General features: G+C 38.3%; 1 protein-coding gene across 7 annotated transcripts in view; it reads right to left on the minus strand.

Annotated features, from left to right (window-relative positions):
* Nucleotides 1-26,181, minus strand: part of BRAF (B-Raf proto-oncogene, serine/threonine kinase) — a 228,796-nt gene that overhangs the window by 135,197 nt on the left and 67,418 nt on the right. For 6 of the 7 annotated variants that reach the window (XM_053609372.1, XM_053609368.1, XM_053609374.1 and 3 more), the window contains exons 2-3: nt 15,352-15,453; nt 5,032-5,295 (exon numbers count right to left, since the gene is read on the minus strand). In XM_053609372.1, the coding sequence (XP_053465347.1) occupies nt 5,032-5,295; nt 15,352-15,453 (366 nt within the window). The remainder of the gene's footprint in view (nt 1-5,031; nt 5,296-15,351; nt 15,454-26,181) is intronic. The other variant, XM_053609369.1, reaches the window with a different exon arrangement.

The raw sequence follows: 26,181 nt of genomic DNA on the forward strand, positions 1-26,181 counted from the left end.
AGCAATTCTCTTGCTTCAGCCTCTCAAATAGCTGGGACTACAGGGGCACGCCACAATGCCCAGCTATTTTTTGTTGTTGTTGTTGTAGTTGTCATTGTTTGGCAGGCGTGGGCTGCATTTGAACCCTCCAGCTCCCATGCCTGGGCTGGATTCAAACCCACCAGCTCCCATGTATGTGGCTGGCGCCTTAGCCGCTTGAGCTACAGGCGCCACACCTTTTTGTAACATTTTTTTAACCTGTATTAAGATCCTTTAAAGTTGCAGTTCCTAACCCCTAGGCCACAGACTGGTGTCCTATTAGGAACCCGTCTGCACAGGAAGTAAACAGCAGGTGGGCAGGCTGAGTAAGTAAAGCACCATCTGTATTTATAGCTGCTCCCCATCTCTCACATCACTTCCCCAGCTCCACCTCTTGTCAGATAAGCTGTGGCATTAGATTCTCACAAGAGTACAAACCCTACTGTAAACTGCCCATGCAAGGGACAGCTTGCCCACTCCTTATGAGAATCTAATGCCTGATGATCTGAGATAGAGATGTAATATGCTTGAATCATCCTGAAACCATCCCCTCCAAACCTTGGTTCATGGAAAAGCTGTCTTCCATGAAACCAGTCTTCTATGAACCTGGTGCCAAAAGAGTGGGGATTACTACTTTAGGGTAAACAAGTAAATCTAAGCCTCTCCCTCAATTTTGTGAGCTATTCAAGTAAATGACTAAAGACTGTGGGAACCCCTAATTTATAACCAGTTGGTCAGAAGCATAGGTTACACAGTGGAACTTGAGGCTGGCATCTAAAAAAGGAGGCAGGGTGGCACCCATAGTTCAGTGGTAGGGCGCCAGCCACATATACCGAGGTTGGTGGTTGGAACCCGGCCTGGGCCAGTTAAAACAACAATGTCAACTGGAACAACAACAACAACAGAAAAAAATAGCTGGGCGTTGTGGTGGGCACCTGCAGTCCCAGCTACTTGGGAGGCTGAGGCAAGAGAATTGCTTAAGCCCAAGAGAGTTTGAGGTTGCTGTGAGCTGTGACGCCAAGGCACTCTACCCAAGGGAAGAAAGTGAGACTTTGTCTCAAAATAAATGAATGAATAAATAAATAAAAAATAAAAAATAGGGCTCAGCGCCCGTAGCTCAGTGAGTAGGGCACCAGCCACATACACTGAAGGTGGCAGGTTCGAGCCTGGCCTGGGCCTGCTAAACAATGACAACTGCAAGCAAACAACGGCCAGGCGTTGTGGCGGGTGCCTGTAGTCTTCCAGCTACTTGGGAGGCTGAGATAAGAGAATCACTTGAGCCCATGAGTTTGAGCTTGCTGTGAGCTGTGACATGGCGGCACTCTACCAAGGGTGACATAGTGAGACTCTGTCTCAAAAAGAAAAATAAATAAATAAGTAAGTAAATAAAAAGGGGGGCAGCCTTGTGGGACTGAGGCCTTAAGCGTTAGGGTCTACATCAGCGGTTCTCAACCTGTGGGTCACGACCCCCTTTTAACAATGAAAATACATTGCGGCATTAGGAAGGTTGAGAACCACTGGTCTACACTACTTTTAGGTAGATAGTGTTGAAATTGAGTTAAGTTGTAGGACACCCAGTTTATGTACTGCAGAATTGCTTGATGGGGAAAGAAAACCTCTGCACATCTGGTCACAGAAGTGTGTCATGTTGACAATTTAGTAAGAGAAATCAGTGTGTTTTTCCATGCTATACCACTGACGTTACTAAAGGGTACATGCTTCTTTGGAGAGGTAGAATATTCTTTAATTCTTTTTTTTTTTTTTGGCCGGGGCTGGGTTTTGAACCCGCCACCTCCAGCATATGGGGCCGGTACCCTTTGAGCCACAGGCACTGTCCTATTCTTTTATTCTTGAATGAAATGGTTTTTCCTTTTTCCTCCCCAATGGATTTCTCTGAGGTTCAATGACATATGATGTTCAGTTTTAGTCATCTTTCTCATTCTAGTACTGGTGCAGAAATTCTCCAAACAGTAATTTTATTTTGTTTAGAAAACAATTTTCAGAGCTTTTTCACAGAATACTCACTATAAACCATTTGTTCTATATATACAGAGGAAGAACTGACAGAATCCCCTTATACAATTCCAGGAGGCAATGTTCACCTCTCTATGCAGATATGCGATGTGGGGCTGTACTAAGGATCAGCAGCCCATTATCAGATGTTTCAAAATGTGTAGCCAGCACCTTTTCTTTTTTTTAATTTTAAATTCAGAATTTTAATGATTTCAGCAGGGTCTGGTTCACTTTGGTTCTCTAAAGGACTCACAACTAACCCAAACCTTTGAAATATTCATATTTAAACTACCTGATTCCTGAAGATGTAAAACTCTGTCTTGATACCAGAGCAAGACCTTCAATTAATTACTCTGATAACTGCTCAAGAGGCAAATACACTTCTCTATAACTGCTGACAAGTTTTATGCTTCATCAGGATTTTACTAAGATTTGTTCCCTTCATGTAAAAATCTAGTCCCTAGAATTTTATTTGGTTTTCTGTTTTGGCTTATCCATTTATCCAAGTTATTCATTTTCCTGCCACCACCTCCCAAGTAGCTGGGACTATAGGCACCCGGCTATTTTTTGGTTGCAGCCGTCTTTGTTGTTTGACACCCGGGCTGGATTCGAACCCACCAGCTCAGTGTGTATGTGGCTGTGCCTTAGCCACTTGAGCCACAGGCACTGAGCCTAAAGGGGAAATTTTAAATAAGCTTTAGTGGCAATTGTAAATTTCTCTTGGCCCCCCTCATAAAAACAAAGAAGGCAGTTAACCCTAATCCTATAGATTAGGCTAAGAAAATTCAAAAGCCTATCTTCAATAGGTTCTATTTAGTTTGTATGCAGAAACTCACACAATTACTAAGTTTAGTAGAAACAGAAAGGAGGAAGAATACTGGGATGAAAAAGAGGCAAAAACTGGGACTTAACACCTTTCCTGGCCTGGCTCATACCTATAATCCTAGCACTCTGGGAGGACAAAGCATGAAGATTACTTGAGCCCAGGGGTTTGAGGTTGCAGTGAGCTATGATAATACCACTGCACTTGGGTGACAAGAATTTCATTCTATTTCAAAAACAAACTTTTCTACTTTCTGCTCATAAATAAAGGCAAAGGCAATAATAAATTAATTTAGGATCTACTGAGGACAGATGTTTTATAAAAGAGTATAGGTGGAAAGCCTATAAATAAGCCTTTTAATGGTTCCATTTTGTGAAGCAAGTTTGAAGTCTTTTGTGAGTTAGAAAGGAACAAAACTTGGATAGAGCTAAAGGCCTGGCTTCGTCAGGGCAGGCCCACAAACAGGTACCTGTATATCTCAGGAATTTCCAGACTATTTCCTAAATATGAATGACTGCCTACAGATAGTCTGTTAAAGGTCAAGCATTCAAACAGCTTATTCCCCCAGAACCTTGTTTTGTGGTTTTGTTTTTGGTTACTTAACAGGGTTCCTCAAACTTTTTAAACAGGGGGCCAGTTCACTGTCCCTCACACCATTGGAGGGCAGCCGGACTATAGTTTAAAAAAGAAACAACGAACAAATTCCTATGCACACTGCACATATCTTATTTTGAAGTAAAAAAACAAAAACGGGAACAAATACAATCACACCGCCTCATGTGGCCTGTGGGCCATAGTTTGAGGACCCCTGATTAGCATAAGAATAACTTGAGATAATGCTAGTAAAGTGGTTATTGTAGACTACCCCCGTAGGTGCCAGGCAGTGAGAGGCCTGGGGCTAAGATTTAAGTCATGTTTATTGATTGTGTGTACGTGTAGTATTGCCTACATAAGCTTTGGTGGAAGAAATAAAGTTGCTGTATGCCATGAGAGAGCTACAGCCTTCCTTATTCGCCATACAATTTCATTGCAAGTCTTAATCTCTGCGGCACCACACCATGCAACTTTTGCACAACAAAAGAGGCTGCTTCAAAGTAGAATTCACAAATAGTTCATATATAATTTCACCATATATTCCCCTTTGAGGGCACATCCCTGGGAAGATATTGCTCAGTAATTCCCCATCTTAATGTGGGAAAAGCAATTTTAATTTTATTCAACCCCAAAGAAGAAAAAGGTAGGGTGAGAGAACTAAATTTGTTTTCTTAACTGATTAGTAATTCTGCACACAGAATAATTAGAGTCCATTTCATTGCAACCAATTTTTATCTATTCATAGAAAGAAGGGCAGGAAAAAATATGAATGGATATATTCCCTACAATAAGCAACTCCTTAGAAAGCCATATCTTCCAAGTAAGATCAGAACCTACAGGCTGGTAGTTTAACCTCTACTACAGGAATTCTTAACTCTTGGGAGTATAACACTTTTATAATAGTTTTAAGTAAAAAAATTCTGAAATACTGAACAAAAGTATTCAGGCTTCTAATTTCTGTTGTCTAAGAAAAAAAAAACTTTGACTTCATTTGTTATCAGAAATGATATATTTTTATTAATCTAAAAGCAACCATATATATAATACATTTAAAAGGTAATGATGTATATAGACCATACTGTTTTTTACGTCTACTGGCAATATTTGTTGCACTTCAGAAGTATAGACCATCCACAATAATTTCACATATTTCTCTGCTTTAAATGTTACTTACAGGGTACACTATAGACAAGACAAAAATAACAAGCACACTGAAAATTCAGTATTTGATAATAATTCAGAATGAGAATTTATTAAAGTTAAGAAATGAAGCTTATCCAGCATATATTAGACAACGAACAAGCTCAAGTCTGAAATTTTGACTGAATTTAAATTAATACTCAGACTTCAGTGTGGTGCAAGTTTGGTATAGGTTAGAATGTCTCTGACACTAGCGATAATTTGTTTCAGTTAAGAAACACATACTTTAGCAACAAATAATTATCTTTTCCATTCTTGTTTGAGATGGATCCTTTCTATTTGCATGACCTCTGAGTATGAAGTAATAATATATTCATTTTTAACAACTGATTTTTCTGAAAGAATACAAAGACACAGCAAAATGATATCAAAAACTGACTCACCACTGTCCTCTGTTTGTTGGGCAGGAAGACTCTAACAATAGGTTTTTGTGGTGATTTGGGGTTGCTCCGTGACACATCTGTGGGATTTTGAAAAACTGAAAGAGATGAAGGTAGCACTGAAAGGCTAGAAGAGGAAGAAGATGTAACGGTGTCCATTGATGCAGAGCTAGAAACAGAAAAATCAGTTCCATTCCCCAGGGATTCCAATAATTGTTGTTCTCTTTGTTGTAGAGCATCTAGCTTGCTGGTGTATTCTTCATAGGCCTATAAAATAAAGTAGACTTACATTGAATCTGGACTTTATCTTGACATTATCAAAAGGAAATCTGAAAAGGAAATATGAAATTTTAATCTTTAATTATCATCTTTGTAATATAGCTAACAGTTTTAAGTTACAAGTTAAAAATAAGTGCTAAAAATACCATAAATTAATACTTTCACCATCAAATGGATTAAGTCATTTGTTATAAGGCAGTTCACTACATTACACTGAGAAATCTGACCTATTTGTTTGTGGTATCTAGACGGTCAATGAATAATAAAAAAGCATAGTATTTTTAGTTTTCTGGTCAATTATAATTTACCTCCTAAATCACACATCTAAACATAGATAAAATACTATATTAAGAATAGGTGTAACCCCACCAAAAACAAAAAAAAAAATGTTTTCCCAATAGAGTTGTAAGCATATAGTTTTATACTACACACACACATACACACTCTTAATAGAAAAAAGCTGAAAAGGAAATGAGATGTTAAGGAAGATTTATCAAAAAACAAGACTTAGAACACAGTGCCAGATTACACTATTAGCACCAAAACCTCCTCATCAGGGATCAGAAGATGTGCAATTACTCCCTTCTTTCTGAAATAGCTATCAGTAAAATACTTTATTCTTTTCACTATGGATCTGATGATTTCTTTCCCCATCAAATACTGCTTAGAGAATAAGACTTATATTTGGGAAAGTGGCTTATACCCTGCAGTCAAGAAATTTTGGGGTTAATTCCTAGAAGGGTATCTTCCTAGACGTTTCATTTGACTAAGGCTATATGGTCAAATGTCCATATAAAATCAAATTCTTTTTTTTTAAATTTCAGATTAATACTGGGGTACATATGATTAGGTTACACTGTGTTTTTAAGGTAATACCCAATTTCCAGACTTGGAAGAATGCCATATACCTCTACATGTGCCTGTTAGGCAGGAACTTACCAAACCCTCTCTCCTTTTGTTTTTTGAGACAGAGTCTCACTATGTTGCTCTTGGTAGCGTACTGTGATGTCACAGCTCACAGCAACCTCAAACTCTTGGGCTTAAGATTCTCTTGCCTCAGCCTCCGAGTAGCTGGGACTACAGGCACCCACCACAACGTCTGGCTATTTGTTGTTGTTGTTGCAGTTGTCATTGTTGCTTAGCTGACCCAGGCTGGGTTTGAACCCACCAGCCTCAGTGTATGTGGCCAGCGCCCTACCCACCTAGCTATGGGCGCCGCCACCCTCTCTCCTTTTCTTGAATTTAATTGTGTTTTTCTCTCGTGTCGGCCTGTAGTTGTTGATTTACTAGCTTTATAATAAATAGTACTGGGTACACGAGATGCTTGCTTTTCCATTTTGGAGATACTTTATATAGGAGAATGTTCTCCAAATCCACACAGGTAAATACAAAAGATGCAAAGTCTCCATCTTTTTTATGGCTGAATAGTATTTTTCTTTCTTTCTTTTTTTTTTGAGACAGGATCTTCAAGCTGTCGCCTTGGGTACAGTGCTGTGGCATCACAGCTCACAGCAACCTCTAACTCCTGGGCTTAAGTGATTCTCTTGCCTTAGCCACCTAAATAGCTGGGACTACAGGTGCCTGCCACAATGCCCAGCTATTTTTTGGTTGTAGTTATCACTGTTGTCTGGCAGGCCTGGGCTGGATTCGAACCCTCCAGCTCTGGTGTATGTGGCTGGTGCCCTAGCTGCTTGAGCTATACAGGCGCCAAGCCAATGGCTAAATAGTATTTCATGGTATATATATACCACAGTTTATTAATCCATTCATGAATTGATGGACACTTGGGTTGTTTCTACATTTTTGCGATAGTGGACTGAGCTGCTATAAACATTCAAGTGCAAATGTACTTACGATAAAATGACTTTTTTTCTTATGGGTAGATACCTAGTAATGGGATTGTGGGATCAAATGGAAGGTCTATGTTTAACTCTTTGAGGATTCTTCATACTTTTCCCTAAAAGGGCTATATTAGTTTGTAATCCCACTAAGAGTACATAAGTGCTTCCCTCTGTTGGCACCCCTGCCAGCATCTGCAACTGTGCGACCTTATGATGTGGGCTATTCTCACTGGGCTTCGGTGATATCTCAAAGTGGTTTTGATTTGCATTTCTCTGATAATTAGGGATGATGAGCATAAGATATCAAATTCTAAAAGAACAGAATGATATTGAATGTAAAGAGATGGAATGAATTAGAATACATGCCCATAGTTCTTTTAGGTAGAGGTAATCCCCTCACTCACAACATTCTCCTTATCACCCCAAATATACGTAATAACACAAGCATTTATAAAAGGCTATGAGGGAGAATCAAATATTTTAAAATGGCATTTCTTATACTTCCAGGATTTTATTATTGGACTTTCAAGAAGTAGATAGATATATTTTCATTTGTGTAAATGCTACACAAGAGAAATAAATAAAATATTTGTGATATCAGGTAAGAATGAGGAAAGGGGGGGGCTTCAAGAGGTTGGGACTTGGATGGATGGAGAAAGTGGGAGAAGAGAGTCTCATGTATAGAAGAAATTTTGTTAATAAGAAAGAACGTGAGAAAGTTTAAGACAAAGAAGAAAAACCAGAGATTGTTATAGCTGAATGTCATAAAATACTTTGACATAGCAAGAGATCAATATATGCTTGTGAAATCTAAATGAAGAATAGGTACACAGGGAAAAAATAAGACTGAAAAGGAAAGGGACTAGATTGTAAAAAAACATACATGTACCTTGCATGCTATGAAGTCTGAGTTTATTCTATAAGCAAGGGAGAATTGCCAAAGGCAGAGGAGAATGAAAGAAATTTGACACCCTGGTATGCAAAATCTTACCACATAACTTGGAAGGGAAAACAAAGGGGGGTGGTAGTAAAATGAACTACTGAGGTAAGAGGCCTAAACTATATCAAAATCCCATTTGTTTTCTTTACAACTTGCTAGTAACTGACCCTAAACTGTTTCACAGTAGATGAAGGCATTATAAACAAATAGATTCAAATTCTTCTGAGCTGTAATTCTGTTTAGCATTTGGTACCAACGCCTCCCTACTTAAGGGGACTTCTCTTAATATGATCCACTTATTATGCCCTCAATCATTCAATAAATACTATATATTGAACACACAATGCCTGGCACTATTTAGGGATCAGACTACAAAAATAAGTCTAACACAATTCTTTCCCTTTCAAGATTATATACATGCAGTCTGGGATACAAAGTTTCCAGAGCAAACATTCTTACTTACTGACATTTGAGCAAGTACATTAACTATATAAAACTAGCCTTAGGGAAAGTAATGAACATTTAGAAACAACTTTCTAAATGTTATTTCCTTATCAAAAAATGTTAGCCTTCACTTCTGAAAATATACGATGCCTCCCCATTATGGATTATAAACTATCATTTTACCAAATTTATCATAAGGTCTTCCTTTCGTGAAGTACAAAACATTCACTTAATCTACCCTCTCCATCTGCACAGCTGCAATCTACCAAGGCACTTGGCTCATTTCACCCCATTACCCTTGCAGCAGTCAGTATGAATGAACTCCCATTACTCTTTCAACACTCCTGCCAGAGACTTCTCTAAAAACCTTTCATCTCTAAAAGTATTTATTTCTATTCAATCTTCAAAATGCAGAGAAACTCATACCACAGTCTTCATAAAGAAATTCAAAAGACAAGATCTCAATTTGGAACCTCCTACACCCCTGTATGCACACTTATCTCACCTTAAATTTTCATCTCACTACCACATTAATCTGTTCAAGGTCAACATTAATCCCTCAAACAGTTTCTAAGATGTGGGCCACTTCTGGCTTCCTTTGCATACTTTGTGGCTCACCATTTTAACAATGTCATTGGTGACATATTAGATTCCCTGGCTAATCCCTGTTATTTTATCAAGTTGCTTGACAAATACCAATATTAGGTATATGCTGCCATTCAATCATTCCATTTTTTCTTTCAGGTTACCAGACATTGCTGGAGAAAATAATAAAACTAATTTGTGCCATTATCAATTCACAGAACCTACTCTCACCTGTTCTTTCACACTACCTGAAATTTTACTTATTTTTAACATTGTATCATGTTCTTCATAATACTTACTCCAATCTTCTCTATTCTTCTCTGGATCCTAACTTCATTCCCCAAACTGTTATTAACTCTGAAAATATCGTTATCTTTAAATTTACTCTGACGAGTCATCAAATGAAAGCTTACTTTACTTTTTTGTCTAAATAATTCTTCCCATTTTTCCCCATCCTTCTTTTACTCCCTATGTAGTGCCATAGCTATGTAGTGCCCTATTTTAGGGCCTCTTCTATGGTGGTCTTAGTCCATCATTAGGGGTTTGGTTCCTAAAATACAAACTAGCTGAGGTCATCACCAATGATGCCAATAGCTGTTCCCACTGGGGCAAGGGAGCTTGGCCAGATGGTCCCTCGCCAACAAAGTAAGTGCTTCTAGAACAAAGGCTATACTAGCCAGGACCAACTTAGTCTCTCTGTGTGAGCTTTCTGAGGAATGGCTTTGCCTGAGATGTGAATTCTGGTGGACACTCATTTGGCATGATACAAAAGGCTATTAAAAAAAAAAAAGTCTAAAAACTCCTGAGATTGCTAAAGAGGTGGAGAAATGGGACTACCATGCAGCTATCAATGGGAAGACAGTAATTAGTCTACCTTTATCTCCCAACTTCCCACTTTTCTCTGTTTTTTTCAATCTACAAATGTGAGAACATCACTTCCACATTATCATACATCTCAACCATCAGCAACAAAATTCCTTTGGTTCTTTAAGATGTTGCAGATAGCAGATACTTCTTCAGAAGGCCACTTTCTAAAAATCCCATTCCTCCATTATTAAAAAATCCAAAAACAGGGCAGCGCCCACAGCTCAGTGGGTAAGGGTGCTGGCCACATACACTGAGACTGTGGGTTCGAACCCGGCCTAGGCCAGCTAAAACAACAACAACAACAACAACAAAATAGCTGGGCATTGTGGCGGGTACCTATAGTACCAGCTACTTGGGAGGCTGAGGCAAGAGAATCGCTTAAGCCCAAGACTTTGAGGTTGCTGTGAGCTGTGATGCCATGGCATTCGACACAGGGCAACAGCTTGAGACTCTGTCTCAATAAAAAAAAAAAAAAAAAAGCAAAAATCAGAAAATAATTTTTAAACAACTGATTTAAAAAAAAAAATAAAAAATACAAGGGGCTATGTAGAAATTAGAACCCTTGTGTAATGCCAGTGGGAATGTAAAATGGTACAGATGCTATGGGAAAAGGTATGGCAATTTCTGAAAAACTTAATCACAGAATTATCATATAATCCTCCAATACTCCTGGATATACACCCAAAAGAAGTAAAGGCAGAGACTCAAACAGATTATGTATATGCCCATGTTCACAGTAGCATTATTAATAATAGCCAAAAAGATGGAAGCAAGCGTCCACTGATGAATGAATGGATAAACACAATATGGTATATGTATATAAGAGAATATTAGCCTTAACAGGAAGAAATATTGAAACATGCATCATCATGTTGCAACATGGATAAACACTGGAGACATTATGCTAAATGAAATAAGGAAGTCACTAAATTATAAATATTATTAAATGGTTCTAGTAATATGAAGTTCCTAGAGTAGTCAAATTCATAAAGACAGGGAGTAGAATGGTGGTTGCTAGGAACTGTGGGGAGAAGGGAATGGGAATTTAGTGTTTCATAGGTATAGAATTTCAGTTTGGGATGATAAAGTTCTGGAGATAGATGGTGATAAAGGTTGTACAATACAAATGTGTTTAATGTCACAGAACTGTATACTCAAAAATGGTTAAAATGGTAAATTTTTATGTTATATACATTTTGCTGCAACAAAAATAGAAAAGAAAAAGTGTTAAGGACTTCTAAATGGTGAATTGGCACCTGTAGTATAATAGGCCTCAGTGGGTATCAGTACTCTTGGCTTTTCACTGATAGAGTTTCAAATATCAGGACCTACAGGTCTCTTCCCTTGCGTTATTAACCTTCCCCAGGCAAGAATTCTGTTATCTCTAGCCAGAATCCTCTTCATGGTATATAAGTGATAAGTGCAATGTTCTGATTAATTTATCTGTTTACTATCTATACCTCTCTTCTCCCAACAGAGACTTTTGGCCATTTCAAAAGAATTGTTATTCACTAGGTCCTGGAACAGTACAAATGCCATCAGACACTCAATAAATATACCTTTTTTTTTTTATTGAGACAGAGCCTCAAGCTGTTGCCCCTGGGTAGAGTGCCATGGCATCACAACTCACAGCAACCTGCAACTCCTGGACTTAAGCGAGTCTCCTGCCTCAACCTCCCAAGTAGCTGGGACTACAGGCACCCACAACACCCAGCTATTTTTTGGTTGTAGTTGTCATTGTTGTTTGGCGGGCCCAGGCTGGGTTTGAACCTGCCGGCTCTCGTGTTATGTGGCTGGTGCCTTAGCTGCTTGAGCTATAGGCACCAAGCCTCAATAAATATATCTTAAATAAATGAATCTGTATTTAATTTATATGGGGTATTATACATATACATGTATATACATTTGGTAATTATAAACTCAATTAATCCTTAGATTATCGCACATGATATTATTCTCATTTTACCAGTGAGGATGGGCATTAGATCAGGTACTCTGTGGAAACTAAGGTTCAGTTGGTATTCAAACACGGAGTCTATGTGACTCCGTGGTTCATCTTAATCACTGTATTAATCTGACTTCTACAGCATATGTGTGTACGTGCATATACACATGTGTAGCACTAGTCCCTGAGAACAGGAATCTGCTTTACCACATGCTAGTGATATAATTTATGAGTTATGGCCTGATGTATACTACCCTAATTATACTTAATTTGAATAGGTGACTCCATTTTGTGTAGGTAATTTTATTTATTTATTTTTTTTTTCCTGAGACAGGGTCTCATTTTGTTGCCCTGGGTAGAGTGCTGTAGCATCATAACTCACAGCAGCCTCAAACTTCTGGGCTTAAGTGATTCTCTTGTCCCAGCCTCCCGAGTAGCTGGGACTACAGGCGCCCACAACAGCGCCCAGCTATTTTTTTTACAGACAGGGTCTTACTCTTGCTCAGGCTGGTCTCAAACCCATGAGCTCAAGCAATCCACCCACCTTGGCCTTCCAGAGTGCTAGGATTATAGGCGTGAGCCACCAAGCCCAGCCTGCATGGGTAATTTTAAAAGTAACCAACCAAGTAGAATATATCTAGTATAAGGTCCACAAACCATGTGACAAAGAATAGCTGAAGGAGTTAGAACTATTTAGCCCAAATAAGAAGAGCTACTTTTCGGTGGGGGGGAAGAGCTGGAGAGACAATGTCATGATAGAGATCTCTTTCTCTTCTGGAAGTTTGCCTTACATTAGTTACTTAACCTCTCACTGTTTGTTGAGCTATAGAATGAGACAGCAAAAATATCTAGTACAGGGTGGCGCCTGTGGCTCAAAGCGGTAGGGCGCCGGCTCCATATGCCAGAGGTGGCGGGTTCAGGCCCAGCCCCAGCCAAAAAACTGCAAAAAATAAAAACGAAAAATAAAAATAAATAACTTAAAAAAAAATCTAGTACCTAATATCTAGCTCAAAGTAATTACAATTATTAAATTAATAAATTCATTTGACACAGTACTGGGCAAGAATAACAAGCTTTGTTATGATTGTTAATGATCTGTCTTTGAATAGTAAAAAGCCTAAAGAGAGTGCATGTGGAGGAGGTGGTGAATCACTGCTTTAGTGAGACATGGTTACTGATGCAAACATATTATATCTGGACATGAGGGAAATTGTCCTCAAGACACAGAAATGGTGGGCAGAAAAACTGATAGTTACATTGTTTAATTCTGATTAACAAAATATTACCATTTTCAGAAGGATTATTTGCTTCCTTATGACTCCTCTACTTGGCTTCCTAAGAAGTACAAATAAAAGAGACAGCATGGAATACTAAAGTATGTGAATTAGTATTCAGAGATAAGAATTCTAGTCCTACCTATAATAATAACTGGGAGTGTTGGTTTAAGGCAAGGCATATAAAAGAGGAAAAAGAAGAAAACAGTTTATTAACTGCTATTTCTGAACTTCCAAGTTTATTTTGCAAACTTACTTTCTCATAAAATACAGAAGACTTAATTTGGCCTTTAAAAAATAATTAGATTGGCTCAGTGCTCATAGCTCAGTGGTTAGGGTGTCGGCCACATACACGGGGGCTGGCAGGTTCGAACCTGGCCTGAGCCAACTAAACAACAATGACAACTACAACAAAAATACAGCTGGGCATTGTGGCAGGCGCCTGTAGTCCCAGCTACTCAGGAGGCTGAGACAAGAGAATCGCTTAAGCCCCAAAGTTTGAGGTTGCTGTGAGCTGTGATACCACAGCACTCTACCAAGGGCAACATAGTAAGACTCTGTCTCAAAAAAAAAAAAAAAATTAGATTATTAAGTTAGAAATTTAGTTTAGAAGCTTTTCAATCAGTGCTTAAAAATCTCCAGCATCTGATGGGAGTCACGGTGTATGGCACACCTCTTCAGGGCAGGACACAAGTATAAGAGGGACTTTATCTAACAAATGCAATCAGTGTAACCTAATTCTTTGTGCTTTCAATAAATCCCAAACAATAAAAAAAAAAAGCCCAAAACCCCAAAACCAAAAAAGCCCTCCAGCCCCTGGAGCCAAATGGCAACCTGATCATTTATAATTTAAGGTTATCTCCCTGGTATGATTATTATTATTATTATTATTTTTTGAGACAGTCTCACTATGTCCGCTCTTGGTAGAGCGATGTGGCATCACAGCTCACAGCAACCTCAAACTCTTGGGCTTAAGTGATTCTCTTGCCTCAGCCTCCCAAGTAGCTGGGACTACAGGCACTCACCACAACGCCCTGTTATTTTTTTGTTGCAGTTGTCCACTAGTATAAGGTCCACAAACCATGTGACCTGGGCTGGGTTCGAGCCCGCCAGTCTCAGTGCATGTGGCTGGTGCCGTAACCACTATGCTACGGGAGCCAAGCCTTCCTGGTATGATTACTTACTATGGCTGAGCCAGTAGGATAGTGGTGAACAATATGAGCTGTTGAGACTGACCATCTGGATTCGGCTTGCTGAATATGGACCAAGACTAACTTACACAAGGAATCCAATGCCAAGAAAGCTTATCTGTGATTTGAATAGTAACCACTATCTCATAGGATTAAGAACAATAACTAACTCTATGCATTTACAATCATGCTCAAGGCTTTACACAAACCTCAAGGCACTATTAAACAGTGGAGCTAAACAATGTTGGACTATTTAAAGAGTATAAATTTTGGCTGGACGCGGTGGCTCACGCCTATAATCCTAACACCCTGGGAGGCCAAGGCGGGTGGACTGCCTGACCTCACAGGTTCGAGACCAACCTGAACAAACGCAAGACCTGGTCTCTAAAAACAATAGCTGGGCATTGTGGCGGATGCCTGTAGTCCCAGCCACACTTGGGAGGCTGAGAGAAGAGAATTGCTTGAGCCCAGGAGTTTGAGGCTGCCTTGAGTTATGATGCCATGGCATTCTACCAAGGGTGACAAAATGAGGCTGTGTCTCAAAAAAAACAAAAAATCATAAATTTTGCCTGTATGGATATAGAAACCAATTTTGGGGGTACACATTCTAGAAATTTTACACAAAACTGCCCCATTTCCCAATATGTAACTACAGCTTTCTACCCTTCAAAGTAGTATCCTCTCCCTCTTTTTTAAAATCCAATAAATATTTTGAAATTTACAGAAGACTTCCCCCTTAGTTTTGAAGTTTTCCAAATTACTAAAGTAATACATGGTTATTGTAACCAGTGAAACAAAATGAGACTAAGAAGTATAATGAAAGCAAAGCTAATTCTCTCTTCTGGTATCAATTCCTAATCCTATCCCCCAAAATAACCAAGATTATCAGTACAAAAGCTTTTATAACTTCACTTCCTTCTTTCCAAAATTAATAAAGATATGATACTCAAAAGCTTACCTCCAGATATATAGATGGTGGATTATGCTCCCCACCAAATTTGTCCAACAGGGCCTCTATATGTTCCTGTGTCAACTTAATCATTTGTTTGATATTCCACACCTAAAAAAATTTTTAAAAAATTTAAACAAAAAGTACTTAGAATATAAATTAGGAATATTTTAATGTAGACAAATACACTGCGGTAACTTCCAATGTTCTTCAAAGTTTAGAGCTTAAAAATCATTTAGTATAGCGTTTTTTCCCCTTTTTTGTTAAGTATCTTTAAATTTTTCCTACACTAGTAATATATTCTCTACTATAAAAGATTCAAATGATACATTAGCATTCAAAGTAAGACGTGAAAATCTCTTTTCCCTTTCCCCACACCCCCATCAAAAAGTAAGTGCTATTTATGGGTTAGTAAGCAACCTTCCGTGACTCCTTTTCTCTGATGTAAAAACCATAAATACATATAAACACTATATAAAAATATTTAAATACTTGCTTTTCACTGAATAATGTCTCAGAATTCTCTCCATGTAGGTACATATATATTTTACTCCTTTTCAAAGGCTGTACAGCATTCATTTCATAATACTACCAAGACACTGCTTATTTCAATGGTCTCCAAACTTCAATGGTAACCAGGGGTTACATAGGTAGACATGGATAATTTCGAAAGAATCAATTTCCACATTCTCAACTTCTATTTGTATTCTCTTTAAATGATCTGTTAAGAACTATTAATAGTTCTCCTTTTAAAATCATGTTTCCACTTTATAAAACAAAGGCAAAATTCTTATCCATCTCAAATACTAAGATGCACTGTTCTGAGAGATGCATAAAGTCCAAAAAAATAGGTATTTTTGTACTTAACAGATAGACTATTAAAAGAAGGAAATCCTCCTGGTGGGATTGCAAAGTAATACAACCTTTTTGGAAGGAAGTATGGAGAAACCTCAAAGAATTCAAGCTAGACCTCCCATTTGATCCTGCAATCCCATTACTGGGCATCTACCCAGAAGGAAAAAAATCCTTTTACCATAAGGACACTTGCACTTAACTGTTTATCACAGCTCAGTTTACAATCGCCAAAATGTGGAAACAGCCTAAATGCCGACCAACCCAGGAATGAATTAACAAGCTGTGGCATATGTATACCATGGAACACTATTCAGCCATTAAAAATGATGGAGACTTTACATCCTTTGTTTTAACCTGGATGGAAGTGGAACACATTATTCTTAGTAAAGTGTCATAAGAATGGAGAAGCATGAATCCTATGTACTCAATTTTGATATAAGGACAATTAATGACCTAGTATACAGTGGGGAATAGGGGAAGGGAAGAGCAGAGAGAGAGAGCAGGAGGAGGATGGGGGGAAAGGAAGAGCAGAGGGAAGGAGGGAGGGGGTGGGAGAAGAGAAGGACAAAGAGAGGGAAGGAGGGAGGGGTGTGGGGTCTCAGTGCGTGACATACCTTTTGGGGACAAGACGCAGAGAGAGAAAGGAGGGAGGGGTGGGGAAAGGAAGAGCAGAGAGAGGGAAGGGGGGGTGGGACCTTGGGATGTGCCACACCTTTTGGGGGCAAGACACGATTGTAAGAGGGACTTTACCTAACAAATGCAATCATGGCAAGATTTCAAGCCTTATCCATTTATCCAACCAGCCAGCCTAGAATCCAGAAGTCTAGCGGTTATAACAAAGCCACATATTAACATGTTTGTTTTAAGATGAGCCATCAGACTTTTTCTTGTTGAACAGAATGAGCTAAGCCTGCAGTTTTAAGGTTTGATCAAAAAATGTATTTAACTTATGTATAACAAAAACTAGACATTCTAGCTTTTAAAACTACTTAAAGTTATAATGAAAAATGTGAAATATCAATTTTAAAATGTATAAAGGGAAATAAATGAGGAAAAAGGTTCCAAGACCCTTCATTTATTAGATTATTCCATTTTTTACAACATCAAACAATACTTCAACGAACAGTTCTGAACTACTCTTCTAGGCAGAAGTTCAAGTTTCCATTTTGATATCTAGGTGCAGGATTCCTGAATTTAAGGACAAGCATATTTTAAAATTTAACAAATATCCCAAATAGTCTTTCAAAAGATGAAATACACTATGTATATCCAGCTATATCCCTATCTGAAGGGTATGAATCCATCCTTTTCCCCACAATCTCATCAGCATCTGCTTTTATCAAACTTTTGAACTTTTTATCAATCTGAAGGGGGGGAAGGCAATTAGACTTTATGTTCTTAGAAAGCTGAGCACTTAAGCTTTTGGAAAATCCCCTATATCTTATTCTATTTAGTTGTTTCTTTTTGATTTATAAATTCTCTTTTTTCTGCACATTAACCTTTACTACGCTATCCTTAATTACATCTTTCACTTGTTTTTCATTTTATGTCTCTTTGTTCATATAAAATCTTGCTATTCAAAAGTGCAGTCTGCATCAGACCAGGAGCATTAGCATCTTCTGGAAGTTTATTATAAGAGCAGAATCTCAGGCTACACCTCGGAGCTACTGAACTTTAATAAGATGATACATATGCAGAAGTTTGAGAAGCAATAAAAGAATTTTAACTTTTTTCTGCAATCAGATATTATAATATGGTAGAACCTCCATAATTGACCACCTCCTAATTTTACCTAATTTTCATAGAGCAGACACGTACCACATATCAGTATAGCAGGCCTAGTTCCTTATATTGACCATCTCTGTATGTTGACCAGTTTGTTATATTCCCTTGCCTGTAGTCAACTTATAGAGGTTCTACTATATTTTCTTTCATGACTTCTTTGCTAATTTCTCCTATCTCAATAGTGTTAGATGTCTTCTCTCCTCTAGCTACACTGAATGCCTAGGTGATCTCATCCAATTTTGTAACTTATATGCCAATTATGAGCTGATGAAGTCCAAATTTTAAAACCCAGTTCTAAACTTTCCACTCAACTCCAAATGCCCAACTGTCTAAAATATCTCTACTAGGATGACATAATAATAGGCATCTCAAATCTAGTTCTGATCTCCTCCCACCAACCTCACAAAATTTGCTTTTCCTATTGTCTCTTCCTTTCAGAAAATGACACACTCCTTTTTTTGAGTTGTTTAAACCAAAAACTTTAGTATCACTCTTGACTCTCTTTTTTCCCATACCTGACATCCAATATATCTCCAAAACTAAATATATGTAGATATTTTGCTAAGCCAGGCTAAGCCATCATCATTTCTCTCTTATGCAATAGTCTCTAAAGTGGTCTCTTCTGTTTCATGCCTAGAATGACACACCTAATGTTATCTTTTATTTATTTTATTATTATTATTATTTTGAGACAGAGCCTCAAGCTGTCACCCTGGGTAGAGTGCAGTGGCATCACAGCTCACAGCAATCTCCAACTCCTGGGCTCAAGCGATTCTCCTGCCTTCGCCTCCCAAGTAGCTGAGACCACAGGCACCTGCCACAATGCCCAGCTATTTTTTGGTTGCAGCCATCATGTTGTTTGGTGGTCCCGGGCTGGATTCAAACCCCCTAGCTCAGGTGTACGTGGCTGGTGCCTTAGCTGCTTGAGCCACAGGCGCTGAGCCTAGAGTAATCTTTTAAAGCCATAACTACATGATTAGTTTCTATCAAACCTTTAAAGAAAATGTAATCATAGTATCCATTATTAACAGGTGGTAGTATATAAAAAAGAGAATCTTCCAAAGTACTTTTATAAAGCTAACGAAAGTAGATACCAAAACCTGACGAACTATATAACCCTCCAATGATCTGCAAGTAAAAGTCACCAAGATCATGACCTGACTCTCTGCTACTTATCTATCCTCATCTCTTACTGTTCTCACCCTCACTCACCTCTCTCTAATCACATTTGGCCTAATTAAACATGGCAAGTTTATTTCTATTGCAGGATTTTTGCATTTACTATTCCTTCCACCTGAAATGTAGTCTCTCCCTAAGTCAACATTTCTACAAGGTTTGCTACCTTACCAAGTTCATTCACTCTTTACTCCAGTGTCACCTTATCAATGAAATATTCTCTGACAATCTCATTTAGAATGTAACCACTCCTCTACCCCTCCAAATCCTCACAAGCACACAGAACCAGTTTCTATACCCTTTCCTAACTTTATTTGCTCTATAGCACCTTACTATATATATTTTACTTATTTATTTTGTTATTAGCATGTGTCTTCCCCACTCCACAACAGAATAAGATCCAAGATGGCATGGATTTTTGTCTTTTTTTTTCCTTATGTATCTCCAGAGCCTAGACCAGTGCTTAGCATACAGTAAGCATTCAAATACATATTTGTTGAAAAAAATGAATACTTTCTTTAGATCAGCCCTCAATAATGAATTCACTGTTCAAGTTAAAATTTAATATCTTAAAAATCTTAAGTTGATTATATTTTCCATAACTATCAACTACTTTGAGATCAGAAACATTACTTATTTAATTTTTGGTCCCCTCATCACTTATCTTGGTCATAATAGGTATTCAGTTAAAGCTGAAGATTTAAGCTGTTTTCAGAATAGGATTGAAGGGGTAAAAAGTAATCCTAGTTCAGTGATTCTTTCCTTTCTCCAGCAAATTCAGGACTCTATTACCCACATCCTTTTTACCCAAACATCCAGAGATAAAATTCATTTACAGTCAGCATAGAAACCTACCCCCCAAGGGATGATAGGGGAGAAAAAAGGGAGAAGTGAAAAAAGAAGGAAAATGAGGGTGGTGCCTATGGCTCAAGGAGTAGGGTGCTGGCCCCATATACCAAAGGTGGTGGGTTCAAACCTGACCAAAAACTGCAAAAAAAAAAAAAAAATCAAAAAAAGAAGGAAAATGAGCATGGGGGAAATGAAGAGATGGGACTGATCAGAATGAAATTTTCTTACTGGGGTGTAGAAAATGGTAAAATTGGTTGGATCGAGTGGAGCCACATCATGAATATCTGGAAATCAGGTTTCTTTTTTTTTTTTTGGAGACAGAGTCTCACTTTATCATCCTTGGTAGGTGCCATGGCATCACAGCTCACAGCAACCTCCAACTCCTGGGTTTAGGCGATTCTCTTGCCTCAGCCTCTCGAGTAGCTGGGACTACAGGCGCCTGCCACAACACCTGGCTATTTTTTTTGTTGTTGTTGCAGTTTGCCCAGGTCTGGGTTTGAACCCACCACCCTTGGTATATGGGGCTGGCGCCCTACTCACTGAGCCACAGGTACCGCCCAGAAATCAGGTTTCTTATCTCCCCAAAGAAAAATTATTTTATACCCAAAGAATGAAGAAGTCACAATGACCCAATTGGAATTGTAAAAAATGAGTTTGGGAGAGAAAATTCTTTTTTTTTTTTTTTTTTAATTATTAAATCATACCTGTGTACATTAATGCGATCATGGGGTTTTATAGACTGTTTGACACATTTTCATCACACTGGTTAACATGGCATTTTCTTAGTTATTGTGTTAAGACATTTATATTCGGGTGATGCCTGTGGCTCAGTGAGTAGGTGCCGGCCCCATATGCCGAGGGTGGTGGGTTCAAACCCAGCCCCGGCCAAACTGCAACAAAAAAATAGCTGGGCGTTGTGGCGGGCGCCTGTAGTCTCAGCTGCTTGGGAGGCTGAGGCAAGAGAATCACGTAAGCCCAAGAGCTGGAGGTTGCTGTGAGCCATGTGACGTCATGGCACTCTACACAAGGGCGGTACAGTGAGACTCTGTCTCTACAGAAAAAAAAAAACAAAACATTTATATTCTACATTTACTAAGTTTCACATGTACCCTTGTAAGATGCACTGCAGGTGTAATCCCACCAATCACTCTCCCTCCGCCCATCCTCCCCCCTCCCTCTCCTCCCTCTCCCCCTGCCCCCTATTCTTAGGTTATAACTGATTATAGCTTTCATGTGAAAGCCATAAATTAGTTTCATAGTAGGGCTGAGTACATTGGATACTTTTTCTTCCATTCTTAAGATACTTTACTAAGAAGAATATGTTCCAGCTCCATCCATGTAAACATGAAAGAGGTAAAGTCTCCATCTTTCTTTAAGGCTGCCTGCATAAAGAAAATTCTTTAGATTCTGCAAAAGAGTTCAAGAAAGAACTGTGACAATTCTTATGGAATATAGATATATTAGAAAGTAAAGTAAGGTATTAGAAAGCTAACCATAGATACATAGTTTTGGTCTCAAAAATGTCTCCTTGGAAAAAAAGGAAAATCTTTTACAGTAATCCTAAACGATAAATGAAAAAATAAAAAACAAAACCAAAAACTAGGCTTGGTGCCTGTAGCACAGTGATTATGGCACCAGCCACATACACCAAGGGTGGCGGGTTCAAACCTGGCCCAGGCCTGCTAAACAACAATGACAACTCCAACAAAAAAATAGCCGGGTGTTGTGGCAGATGCCTGGAGTCCCAGCTACTTGGGAGGCTGAGGCAAGAGAATCGCATAAGCCCAAGAGTTGGAGGTTGCTGTGTGTGGAGTGTGACACCATGGCACTCTACCAAGGGTGACATACTGAGACTCTGTCTCAAAACAAACAATAAAAAAAAACCCCAAACTACAAGAAAGTTACTAAGATTTCCTAACCCGCTTTGATTTCTTCAGTAGACTATAGCAATTAATCCCAGGTAATCTTAGTAAATAACTGATCACTTTTAGTGACTTTACAAATGACAAAAAGTTCCTCTCCAAAAAGCAAAGCCCTCTATGACAAACCCATAGCTAATACACTGAATGTGTAAAACTGAAAGCTTTTCCACTTAGAGTGGAATCAGACAGTGTTGTCCTCTATCACCACTACTGTTCAACATAGTGCTGGAAGTTCTAGCCTATATAACCATGCAGAAGAAAGAAATAAAGGGCATCCAAATTGAGGCAGAGGAGATCAAACTCTCTGCTGATGATATGATCTTATACTTAAGAGAACCCCCAAAGATGCAACCACAAGACTCCTGGAAGTGATAAAAAAATACAGAATCAGTGTTCACAAATCAGTAACCTGTGTACATGCCAGTAACAGCCAAGATGAGAAGCTGATTAGGACACAATTCCTTTCACAGCAGCTTCAAAAAAACAAACAAACAGGGTGGCTCCTGTGGCTCAAAGGAGTAGGGCGCCAGCCCCACATGGCGGAGGTGGTGGGTTCAAACCAAGCCCCAGCAAAAAAAAAAAAAAAAAAAAAAAAAAAACAATTGCAAAACAAACAAACAAACAAAACGGAAATACCTAGTAATATACATAACAAAAGAGGTAAAGGACCTCTACAAAGAAAACCGTAAGAAAAGAAATAGCAGAAGACATTAACAAATGGAAGAACATACCATGCTCATAGCTGGGAAGAATCAACAATGTCAAAAATGCCTATACTTCCCAAAAGAATCTACAAATTCAATACAATCCTCATCAAAATACCATCATCATACTTTCAAGATTTGGAAAAATGAATTATTTGGTATAGAACCAGAAAAAACACTGTAGAGTAAAGGCATTCTTAGTAACAAAAACAAAGCCAGGGGTATCACCCTAGGAGACTTTCAGCTATGCTCTAAGGCCATAGTGATCAAAACAGCATGGTATTGGCACAAAAAAAGAGACACTGACATTTGGAATTGAATAGAAAACCGTAAGATGAAACTAACATCTTACAGCCACCTGATCTTTAATGAGCAAAACAAGAACATATACTGGGGAAAAGAATCCCTATTCAATAATGGTGTTGGGTGAACATATACTGGGGAAAAGAATCCCTATTCAATAATGCTGTTTCATGCAAAAGACTGAAACTGGACCTGCACCTCTCACCACTTACAAACATGGATTCAAGATGGATAAAAGATTTAAATGTAAGCCATGAAATAAGAAAAATCCTCCAAGAAAGTGTGGGGAAAACACTTAAATATTCTAGCCTGGGGAAAGATTTTATGAAGAAGACTTCCGTGGTAATTGCAACAAAACAAAAATGAACAAATGGGACTTAATTAAACTGAAAAGCTTCTGTACAGCTAAGGAGACAACAACCAAACCAAATAGACAACCTACACAATGGGACAGGATATTTGCATTTTATGAATGGGACAAAAGTTTCATAACTAGGATCTATAGAGAACTCAAATTAATCAACAACAAAAGCCAACAATCCCACATATCACTGGGCGAGAGGCATGAATAGAATCTTCTCTAAAGTCAGACGAATGGCTAACAAACATGAAAAAATGCTCAGCATCCCAAATCATCAGAGAAATACAAATCAAAACCATGCTGAGATATCACCTGACCCAGTGAGAATGGCCCACATCACAAAGTTTCAAAGCTGCAGATGCTGGCATGGATGTCAGGAGAAGGGAACACCTTTACGCTGCTGGTGGGACTACAAACTAATACAACCTTTTTGTAAGGAAGTATGGAGAATCCGCAAAGAACTCAAATTAGACCTCCCATTTGATCCTGCAATCCCATTACTGGACAACTACCCAGAAGAAAAAAATAAATTTTATCATAAGGACATTTGCACTAGACTGTTTATTGCAGCTGAATTTACAATCACCAAAATGTGGAAACGGCCTAAATGCCCACCAACCTAGGAATGGATTAAAAAGCTGTCAGATACATATACATATACATACACACACACACACACACACACACACACTCATACCATGGAATTCTATTCAGCCATTAAAAAGATGGAGACTTTACATCTTTTGTATTAACCTGGATGGAGGTGAAGCACATTCTTCTTAGTAAAACATAACAAGAATGGAGAAACAAGAATCCAATGTACTCAATTCTAATATGAAGGCCATAGATGAGCTAATACAAGGGGGGTTTTGGGGAATGAGGGAGCAGGGAGCGGGTGGGAGAGAGGGGGATAGGAGGTCCCGATGTATTGCACACCTCTTGGGGGTGGGACACAATTAGAAGAGGGACTTTATTTAACAAATGCAATCAGTTTGTAACCTAATTCTTTGTAACCTCAATGAATCCCAAACAATTAAAATAAATAAATAAATAAGTAAATGGGAAAAAAATGTTTTTAAAAGCCTACCTTAAGAGATGCCTATGTTAAAATATAAATGCAGATAAATTGCTATGGAAGGAACTGAAGGGCAGCTATGGCCCAAAAACTCCACAGCCATTAGCTCCCCTCATTCCTATAAAAAGGTATCAAGTCCAGATGATTGGACTCCATTATGATGATTAGTTGCTATCAAACATTTAAAGAAAATGTAATCATAATATCAATTATTAACAGGTGATAGTGTATATAAAAAAGAAAATCTTCCAAACTACTTTTACAAAGCTAGCAAAACTAGATGTTCGCCAAAACCTGACGAACACACACACAAAAAAACCTATATAATACATAAATATGTATATTTAAGCACAAGGACAGCCATTAGTTAACATAATCCTTAACAGGCCAAAGGAGAAAACTATAGAAAACTAGCCTAATATATATATTAAAAGAAAAAAAAGCAAAAAACAAATATTACCAAAGCTAAAACAGAGAAATGGTCCTAAAAATTTCGGAAAAAAAAAAAAAATTGTTAAAACAATCTGGTACTGAAAAGAGGGCAGGACATTAATCTTTTAGTGAGGAAAATTCCAGCTATCTCTGGGGGGGGGGGGAGAATCAGCTTCACAAAGAAACCAAAGCTAATAAATTGTGGACCAAAACACATGAGGATATTCCTACTGAAATAACTCTAGAAGACCTCTAAGCTTAAAGACAATACATATAAAGATGAAGCATGAGGAAATTCTAAAAACCTGAGTTTTGAAGCATAGTCACTAAAGTGAAATCTCAAGTGAACTAAATAAATCAGAACTAAAGAGAGAATTAAGGAACTAGAAGATTCTGAGAAAATTAGCCAACAGAGATAAATGGATGGCAAATATGAAACACATAAAGAATAGAATTAGTTAATCTGGGAAGAATGGAATGGAAGAGGTATTTGAAAAGAAGATGGCCATAAATTTTCCAAAATAAAAATCAAAACTACTCAGATTAGATTAGCACACTGAGTCTAGCCACGATAGAGAAAACTAAATCCAAAACTACACAAGTTCAAGTTAAAGAGCAGAAAAGCTCTTATGGTAAGCCAGAGAGAACAGAAAAATAAGTTAGATGGCATACTTCTTTTTTTTTTTTGAGACAGAGCCTCAGGCTGCCGCCCTGGGTGGAGTGTCATGGCATCACAGCTCACAGCAACCTCCAACTCCTGGGCTCAAGCTATTCTCTTGCCTCCACCTCCCAAGTAGCTGGGACTACAGGCACCTGCCACAACACCTGGCTATTTTTTGTTTGGTTGCAGCCATCATTGTTGTTTGGCAAGCCTAGGCTGGATTCGAACCCGCCAGCTCAGGTGTATGTGGTTGGAGCCTTAGCCGCCTAAGCCATAAGCGCTGAGCGGCATACTTCTTAATGGCAGTGAAAGAAGCAAAAAGATAATGACTTTAAGATGCAAAAAGAAAATAGCCTACAATTTGGAAAGAGGAAACTAAGCCCAGAAGGAATAATATAAAAGAATGACATGATAGGCTGAATAAGGGATCCCAAGATGACTGCGCTGTATACTAAAATCCAGAATCTGTAAATGTTATTTTCTATTGACAAAAGGAACTTTGCTGATGTGATCAAGTTTCTTGAGATGGAAAAATTATTCTGGATTATCTATGAGGGTCCTAAATGCAATCACAAATATCCTTATATGTGTAAGAGGGAAGTGAAGGCCGCAGGGAGAATGGGGACAGAAGATCCCATTTTAGGCAAGGAAAAACACCCCCAGAAAAAGGGAAAAACAGAGAAATAAGCTGAGCAAGGCAGAATAAAAACAGTTCA

The sequence above is a fragment of the Nycticebus coucang genome, chromosome 11, assembly GCF_027406575.1.
Source record: "Nycticebus coucang isolate mNycCou1 chromosome 11, mNycCou1.pri, whole genome shotgun sequence".
Classification (NCBI taxonomy): Eukaryota; Metazoa; Chordata; class Mammalia; order Primates; family Lorisidae; genus Nycticebus; species Nycticebus coucang.